This window comes from Lepidochelys kempii, chromosome 1 (genome assembly GCF_965140265.1).
Source record: "Lepidochelys kempii isolate rLepKem1 chromosome 1, rLepKem1.hap2, whole genome shotgun sequence".
In the NCBI taxonomy this organism is placed as follows: Eukaryota; Metazoa; Chordata; order Testudines; family Cheloniidae; genus Lepidochelys; species Lepidochelys kempii.
Window position 1 is genome coordinate 251,969,899 of NC_133256.1, and position 8,927 is coordinate 251,978,825.

Genomic DNA, 8,927 nt, shown 5'->3' on the forward strand with positions numbered 1-8,927 from the left:
GGAGCAGATAAAGAAACTGGAGTTAACCTAAGGAACAGAGGTCACCCATAGGAAAGGAATGTCAAGGGAAGCAGGGAAAGTGGAAGCAGGTCAGGTTTGCAGGGGAGAATAACGTCCAAGGTAGAAGGGAAACAGGCATGGGGAGTGGTGGTGGTGATCAGGTACTAGACTAGCATGTAGATGGGAGCAGAGGGAGAAAGGCTGGTGACTTCAGGTTCCCAGGGGTTAAGTCCTCACTTTGGGGAAATGGTGTTTGCAAGTGGCTTGCTCAAATGGCAGGATGGGAGCTGAGGGAGGCATTTGTCAGAATTGATCAGCTATCTACTGGCTGTGGAATTTTATTGGGCTCAGACCACATACAGTGACTGGTGACATAGGGAGGTACTGGAGACATGGCTACAGAAGGTCTGAATGAGGAAGGAGATAAATCTGTGGGGAGTTTCCCCTGATCACTATGAAAGTTCTGCTCACTGTGGACACTGGTAAACCCACATGGGTGTACAGCTCAATGAGAAAAACTGGGGGCTGAGGGAGCTGTGTATGGCAATACATATAGTCATGCAGAGGTGTGATATCAACATGAAAAATGTCTCAGATTCAATACCGGGTATACTATGGCATCGCCACACCAGGCCCACACTTGGAGCCCACAATGACTACATGAGGGCCCACAAATATGTTTGGCACCTGGGCCCATAAAAGCTTAATCCAGCCCTGGTGCTGAGAAGTGTCTATTTACAGTGTAAAGTCGTGTTGTCTAGTAATTAAAGCAGGTGACTGGAAGTCCTATTTTAGACTCTGCATGGCTGTACTGGCTTACCCTGGGTAAATCACTTAATCTCACAAAACCTAAGTTTACTAATGTTAAATGGGTATATTACTACCTGTCTTAGAAACATTGTGGGGGATAACTGATGCTTGGAAAGAATTTTAAGATGGTAGGATAAAAAGGAGCATTAGAAGTGCAAAATACTGTTTTCATTAAAACAACAGCACATACAAATCAAAGAGGGAATGAATTCAAAATACACCAACAGAAAGCTACATAGGGCTAGATCCTGCAAGCCCTTGGCATGCAGAACTTCCTTCCAAAAGGAAGGGGGCTCTGATTCCACCCAGCACTGATTTCCTTCCTCCTTTCAATGGGAACCCCATGTTCTGAGAGTTTCCAGGACAGAGCCCCAGTCTGGATTTTAATAATTGAAACACATACTAATTTGCAAAAATACCTGGATTTGAGTTGTTGCAATCACTGACTATAGTTTTGCTAATTTAAAACTTCTGTTCTCTATAACCCCATCTTTTCTTTTACCTAACATTGAACATCGTTATACTGTGCTGTGACAAAAGACTGATTCACCAGACACAATAAACAAAGGATCATGGTTACAGGATAAAGCAACAGAATTATGGGAAATGTTAAGCAAGAAAATTCTCAGGCCAAGATTTTCAAAAAATAGATGCCTAAAGTTAGCCTCCTAAGTATATATTTACATAATATGGAGCACAGATGGCCCTTAGATGCCTATATCCTATTGAAATTAGCATAGACTCCTTGAAAAATCCCAGCTTTACTTATTCAGATGCCTAAATATGGAGTCAGCTACTTAATTGTAGGTACCCATTTATTTATTCATTGAATCAGTTATTAGCACTTTTGTTCAAAAATAATAAACTCTATAAATGATTCAAATAGTTTGGACGTTTAAGTTCAAAATCTTTATGATGTTTCTTTTTAAAATCACTATTTTAAACCAGTGCAACTAACAACCAGATGTATAGTTTCCTTTTTGCTGTTTTGTCCAATTCTTACGTATTAGATAAAGCTACACCAGTGAACCATGGTAATCCAAACATAACCTTTTAACATTTCTGTGGAGGCTTCATTAATCATGCCACCACTCTTGCTGCTGGAAACATGGGGCCAAATCTGGTCTTCACATGAGTGAGTGTTGAATTCAGGATGGCTACTTGGGTGAGTCTGTCTCCTAATTTGCAGTCAAACACTTTAAATGGAATACATTCATTAGGTGGGGGCTTTTTTGTATAATGCTTGGGGACAATGAAGATATAATTACACTACTCTTGGAGAGAAAGTGAGCTTTGCAAACCTTATTAATAAATAACTTATGCCTAATTCTCCACTGCCTGGCACCTTGTCCGAAAGGAATGGTTTTATATCTGTTTTGTTCTGAAAATGACTATAGAAAGTACAGACCAAAAGAGGATCAGGCCCACTTTGTACAAGAATAAATTACTATAGAGGTGCTAGACAGTAAGCTCTTTGGGGGCAGAGGCAGTCTTTTTTGTTCTGTGTTTGTACAGCAACTAGCAAAATGGGGTCCTGGTCCATGACAGACTCCTAGGTGTTACCACAACACAAACGAATAATAGACAGTGGAGAATCAGGCCTCTTTCATGCAAGAAGTTACTATATTGAAAATGTAATTAATTTTGTGAATTAAAAATTTATATAAATGAATTAATTTATTATTACAAAAATAAGGACCATGTGGCAGTTATGGAAAAGTGAAATTATTTTTCCAGAAACCTAGATAAAACAACAAATGATGAAGGAATCAAGCGAGAAATATCCTGCAAAGGTTTAGGTTTATATAGTCTTTACTCTTCCAGTATTTCTACCGATTGCAAAGGAAGGGTTAAAGTCCTTTGTTTCAGGCCATTAAAGACTGGGGAGACTTTCAAACCTTAGTCTGTGCTTTCTTTGGTTGCTTTCAGTTTTTGTTAAATTTTTAATCATGTGAGATGGTGTTGATGGAACAGGAAAATGAGTTTACTTAGTGGCTGTATAAAGTTATTCAGAATTAATACTTGCATTGAGCCTTGGAGATGTAAACACCATAACTATCAAGTAATATTAATAATAAATCTACTCTAGTTCACTAAATTGTGGGGTGCCCCCTGTATCAAAAGGAAGGGGGCTCTGATTCCTCCCAGCACTAATTTCCTTCCTCCTGCTGGTCTAGGACCAGCCAATTTGGGGTGGTAGTAGAATGGGGTCACAGAGCCTCAACAGGTCCATCCTGGTGAAACTACTGCTGCTCCTTGCCATGGATCTAGGACTTTACCTCTCTCCTAATTACCAATCACACCTGTCCTCCTTTCTTTCCTCCCCATACGGCCACCTCCTTTTGTTTCTTTCTTCATCATGCCTTACACACACACCTTCCTACATGTGTCCCTCTTCCCATCCCTTGGTGAAGTCCCCTCTCTTCCCCATCCATAAACTCCTCCCGCTGACTTCTGTTTCCCTGTGCCCCCATAGTATCTCCCTACCTTCCCCAATTTTCTCCTCCCCACCCTTTTCACCCCCAATTCTCAGCATTCCTCCTTCTCACCCCTTTCTCCCTCTCACCATCAATACGGAGCACCTGCTAGCCTCTCCTCTGTGTGGAGCATTCCCCAGGTCCATTGTTCGCTTTTCCAATAAGGATGTAGCATTGGCTGCAGCTAGCCTAGCCTGGAGATCACTGTGTGGTCTAGAGTATGCTAGACAGAAGGAAAGAGATCTAGTCTAATACAAGGAAATTCTTCTCCAGCCCCTGAAGGGTGGATGGAAATGGAAAGGGCCGTAAGAGTGTGGATTTAGTGCTATGAATCCACACAGCGACTGTGTCCCTAAAACTCAGGAACATCCCTGTTTTCAGTGACTGCCCTGGTGTCTCTCTCAGTTTTATAACAAACAATATTGCGTCCCAGTTTTATAAGCCCAGCAGTCTCTCACCACTCTGGTCAGAGGAGCTAGGGAAACCAACAGCAGGCTGGCTAAGTACACATGCACCTCAAGCACCACTGCCTAGGACATGTCGCAGGCTGACACCTTGCCCTCCCCCCATGGGTCCCTCCTCTGGAAAAGCCTTGGAGCCAGCACAGTCACATCCAACTAGTGAGAGGGAGGGGGTAGTTTGACAGAGAAGAGAGGGCGGGGCACCCTTTTCTCATCCCAGGTGCCAACCCCTCCCAGACGGTCTATGAAACCCTCCCCCGCAGTCCTCCCCCTGTGACAGGTGACCTAATTTCCTCCACTTTGAATCGCCTCAGCCTACTCCTGGGTGGCTACTTCCCTGCCCCCACAGCAAAAAGACGCCGTTCACGTAGGCCGCTGCAAACCCCCTAACCCCTGCCGTGCCTCAGTTTCCCAATCTGTAAAATGGTGGCATGCGCCCCACCCACCTTTCTTCACGCACACTGGGAGCCGCAGACGCACAAGGCGGTCGGACACTAACTCCTGTTATTACGATTTGTTGTTCTTGCTCAGCGTCTCACCCGGGCCCCAAGCCACCAGCCTGGATTGTGGGCCCCCCCCCCGCTTTGCTCGGGCCTGCTGAATCCCGTGCGGCCCTCACCCCGCTGTCACTGCAGGTGCGTCACGGGCATCTGCGCTGCACGGCGCCGAGCAGGGCTAGCCCCAGAGCAGCCCCACGGCACGGCGGGGTTAGTGAAAACAACCCTCCCCCCTGCGCCGGCCTGTGAACCGCCGCGCCGCCCAGGCGCCTCCCGCCAGCCCGAGGCTGGCTCCGGGGGTGCTCCGCGGAGGGAAAGGGCGGGAGCGGCGATGAGACAGAGGCGGGTACCTGCGGGCTGTCCTGCAAAGCCTCTTCCAGGAGGAGTTTGTCCACGGCGGGCATGCTGGCTCTCCGAGGAGCGTGAGGAACGGAGCCGGATTCACCCCGCTGCTGCAGGGCGTCCCAGCCCTGACACGTCTCGCTCGGCTGCAGCGGAGAGCGAGGCTCCCAACCTGGGCTTCTGGCCCCGCCCCGGCGGGAAGGGAGGCTGCTTTCTGCCGGAGCCAGGTAAACACAGCCGGGCGCGCTCCCGCTCCCGCTCCCGCCTCCTCCTTGCAAAAGGCGGCGAGTCACGAGGAAGAGTGACAGCTGGGGAGATCCCCGCGCAGGAAGTGTGGCTGCCGAGCGCTTCCTGCCGGGGTTAACTCTTTGCAGCGCCGCGGGCACGAAACTCTCGCCCAGGCCCAGCGCGGCGGGGGTGGCTGGGTGGGTGACTCGGTGCGGCCCCAAGAGCCAAAATGAGGGACGCGGGGAAATTATCCACACACCGGACACTTACCATGCGGGGAGGGAGGGAGGGGGGTTTCCAATACTTTCACTTTCTTCTGCCCCTGTGTCCGGTGGGAAGCCCAGGAAAAGTGCGGGGATGCTAAACTTGAGTGGAACTTGGGGACTGAACTGAGGGATGCGCCTGGAAATGAGGGATGGTTGCTAGATATGCGCTGACGCTTTGGGTTGCTGGCCTAACTTCCCAACTGAATTAACTGCCACAGTAAAATTAGTTTAACAGCAAATCCAGTGTTCAGCCTTTAGCACAGTGGTTCCCAAACCACCAGCTGCATTTTGTCATGATGGAGAGGTGGTCAGGAGTGGGTCACAATGCCCCGAGCGCGAAGCCAGCCCCAAGCCTCCCTCCAGGATAGGAGCTGCCTCTGTGGGATGAGTGCAGGGGGGTTGCTCTGCAACCCTCCCACCTCCCTCTGCAGCAGGCCAGTGACCTGTCTACAACTTTCCCATGATACCCTGTGTCAGGGGATTTATTAGAACTTATATCTCGACAAAAAGAAAAGGAGGACTTGGGGCACCTTAGAGACTAACCAATTTATTTGAGCATAAGCTTTCGTGAGCTACAGCTCACTTCATCCAATGCATTCAGTGGAAACTGATGAAGTGAGCTGTAGCTCACGAAAGCTTATGGTCAAATAAATTTGTTAGTCTCTAAGGTGCCACTAGTACTCCTTTTCTTTTTGCGAATACAGACTAACACAGCTGCTACTCTATGTCCCGACAGTCACTCTCCCGAGGTCTGAGTGATCTGTTCTCCCCACTCTCACATCTGCAGCCCTGTCCACTGGCACAAGCAGTAAAGGGTATGAGGAGACATGTTTCCTTTCCCCCTCCAACTTTTTATTCTCCTAGAATTGCCCCCCTGGGTGGTGATGTGGAACTTGTACATCCTGTCTGTTCCCACATACTTTGTGTTTAAACGTATTGTTGTCTGTCTTGTGTGGGCCAGATTCTGTGCTCTGCTTTTCAAGAAGTGCAGCACAGAAGTCACAGCCCAAAAGTGGAAGTAAAGGGGGCTCCCAGATTCTGGGCTACTCTGTAGGCCCAGTGCAGTCCCTGGTGTAAATTAGAGCAGACTTACTTGTCTGTCTGCTTGGCAGCCCAAAATTACAGGAGCAGAGTGCTCCTGGCTTGTTCCTACACTAAGAGGGAATGTGCTGAGTGCTTCATCCCCTACTAACGAGGGCAAATTTTTAACCTGGGGTATCTTAATTGTGTGAGGTGTCTAAATTCCACATTTGGACATGCCAAAAAGCATTTGGTGACCAAGGGTAACGACTTTTCTGATTTTTCAAAGGTGCTGAAGAGCTGTATCTCTCATTGGTCCAAGGTGTCTGAAGACCAGTAACTGAGGCAACCAAAATCAGCAGCCCCTTTAAAAAGAATGACCTTAAGAGTCCACAGGAACTACACATTGATCAAACAGGAAACATTAAGGGAGGTAAAATGTTGGGTCTAAAATGATCTGACACTGGCCCCACAGAGAAGTTTCCACTCTCTTCATATAGTTATGATGTTGCTCTCGCCTTTTTCTTTCTTTCTTTTTTTTAAGTACGTACAGGGTGGAATTTCAAAACTGCTCAGCATTGGCCTAACTCTGCTCCCATTAATCTCAGTGCCCATCTGTTGCATCTAAATCCCTGTTAATTTTCTGCTTTTGTGTTTCTTAAAACGTTATAAACACTTTAAAATGTAAACAAGGTGACTGCTAAAATAGACTGTCCTGATTGCAGAAAGCACAAAAGAAGTGGGGCATAAAGAAAATTTTGCAAATCAACTGCAAGACGGTTAACGTTAATTAAGTTTGACAAAGAGTCATCAGGCACTGTACTTCTGGCGAAGTTATATTGTTTCGGAATTTATGTTGGTCTGATGTTGAATGGTATTGCTTCTGATATGACCCTTTAACCCAATGTGCCAAGTCTGCCTTGGCATGGCTTGCTCTGCTGGCACTGAAGTTGGACTCTCTGTTCCAGTCCCTTAATTAAAATCAGCAAACTGGATTGTCACGTTGACTTCACTTTGCCTGCCTCAGGAAAGTGACCGCATAGCAACAAGGATAATCAGCTAGTATTTCACACATATCAAGTATAAGATGCGTAGTCAATACATTCATGTCTGGAGAAAACAGAAATAACAAAGTTTTAAATATTAATTGTGTTACAGAGGTCTTTCAGATGGTGTGGTAACCTCTGAAGAAAACTTCTTTACAGAAGACACTTTTGAACCTGTCATGGTAGCACGTGATAGTGTCTGTCTCCATTTGTCTTGGAGTCCTGGCTTTTTTTGTTTTTCTTAAAAACTTTTTAAAAGCCCATTTGAGGCTCAGACTCCATGCTATGACCAGAGGATCCATGCCTCTTAAATTAGCTTCAGGACATTTGTGGATGATTTCTTAACTGTGTCTAGCATGCCACTTCCTTCCTCTAGTAACTGTCCACTTCTTTTTCCTAAGGTTTTGCATACGGGGGAGTAGTTCAACAACAAAGTACTCTGAAATACTTCCCAAACCAAGGTAACACCTGTGGCTTTGCTTCATATCTTCGACACACTCGAGAGCACAACCTTTGAGGGCTCACCTGTTTTTCTTGGTGGCTTTGTTTAGTTAATGATTCAAGTTTGGAAGCCTATAATTATCTTTCCAGCACTGCACCATACTTATTTGGTGTGACTGGTTCTGCTAGTTCTATGCAAACAGGACTCAAAGGTATTTAGTGTGCGCATGATCACTGGAGAGACAATTAATTTTTTCATAATTGTGTGTAACAGGGATTATTCAGCTTCATGAATGGAGTAACTTCGCCTTCAGTTCTAGTGAAGTGTATTGTAACTATTTTAATGTAAAAAATAAAAACTGCAAAATCATAGAGAAAGTAGAGCCTTTTTGTCAGAAAGGCCTAAATTGTCATAAGTGACTAGCGATTTTTGGTGTCTTAATTTTTGGGTGCCTAACTTGAGTCACTTTAAATGCTCCAGTCTCTCTGAGGATGCTCAGCACTTCTGAAAATCAGGCCCCTCTATTTTATTTAGATTTTAAAACTCAATATTTAAGCTCCAGAGCTCTGAGCATGCTTGACATAAACTTAAAAGCACAATAAAGAAAAGTTACACAATCAGTCAAAGCAGCAGTACCAGTGGGCAGACTTGCTATAAATTACATTTAAGGTGTCTCAAGTTGAACCCCCCGTCCCCAAACTGATGCATCCAAATTCACCAGTCTCTTTTGAAATTGGTAGCCAAAACCCTTTTAAAAATAGGGGCATAGGAATTGTTACTTTGTATTATCAAACCACATAGGAGCCCCAGTCATGGGCCAGGACCCCATTGTGCTAGTCATTATACAAATACAGAACAAAAAGACAGACTCTGCCCCAAAGAGCTTAAGTTGCCCTATTGGATCATACCAATGGTTCATCTGGTCCGGTATCCTGTCTCTGACAGAGGCTATTACCATTTGTAGGAAGGTGTAAGAATCTAAATAATGGCTAGTTATGGAATAGTGTATCCATAGGAGAAATAAGACAGTTAGCAGTTCGCTTGGTCCCTAAGGCATGAGAGTTTGTACCTCTTAATATTTTCTTTTATCATAAACATGTGGAGTTTATTTTATCCATATAAATGTCTAATCCTTTTTTGAATCCTGCTAAACTCTGGCAGTCAATGGCATACTGTTTCAATGAGTTCCATAGCTTAACAATATGTTGTATAAAAATGGAATTCCTTGTATTATTTTTATTTTGCTACCTTTCAATTTAATTGAAAGTTCCCTTGTGCCTACTTACCTTCTTGTTGTTTTGTGTACTTCTGTCATGGGACTTCTTACTTGTCTCCTCT

The 8,927-nt window shown here is 45.2% G+C and overlaps 1 protein-coding gene and 1 long non-coding RNA gene across 7 annotated transcripts in view; one reads left to right on the top strand and one right to left on the bottom strand.

Annotated features, from left to right (window-relative positions):
• The window catches only part of APPL2 (adaptor protein, phosphotyrosine interacting with PH domain and leucine zipper 2), a 96,044-nt gene extending 91,150 nt beyond the window's left edge, over positions 1–4,894 (bottom strand). For 5 of the 6 annotated variants that reach the window (XM_073324198.1, XM_073324180.1, XM_073324213.1 and 2 more), the window contains exon 1: positions 4,596–4,732. In XM_073324198.1, the coding sequence (XP_073180299.1) occupies positions 4,596–4,649 (54 nt within the window). In that variant the 5' untranslated portion in view covers positions 4,650–4,732. Of the gene's footprint in view, positions 1–4,595 lie in introns of all 6 variants that reach the window. The other variant, XM_073324173.1, reaches the window with a different exon arrangement.
• On the top strand, positions 4,736–8,687 carry LOC140903255 (uncharacterized). Its single transcript, XR_012156196.1, has 3 exons — positions 4,736–4,814; positions 6,391–6,534; positions 7,549–8,687. It is a non-coding gene; the product is annotated as an uncharacterized lncRNA (long non-coding RNA).
• Positions 8,688–8,927: the final 240 nt, after the last annotated feature.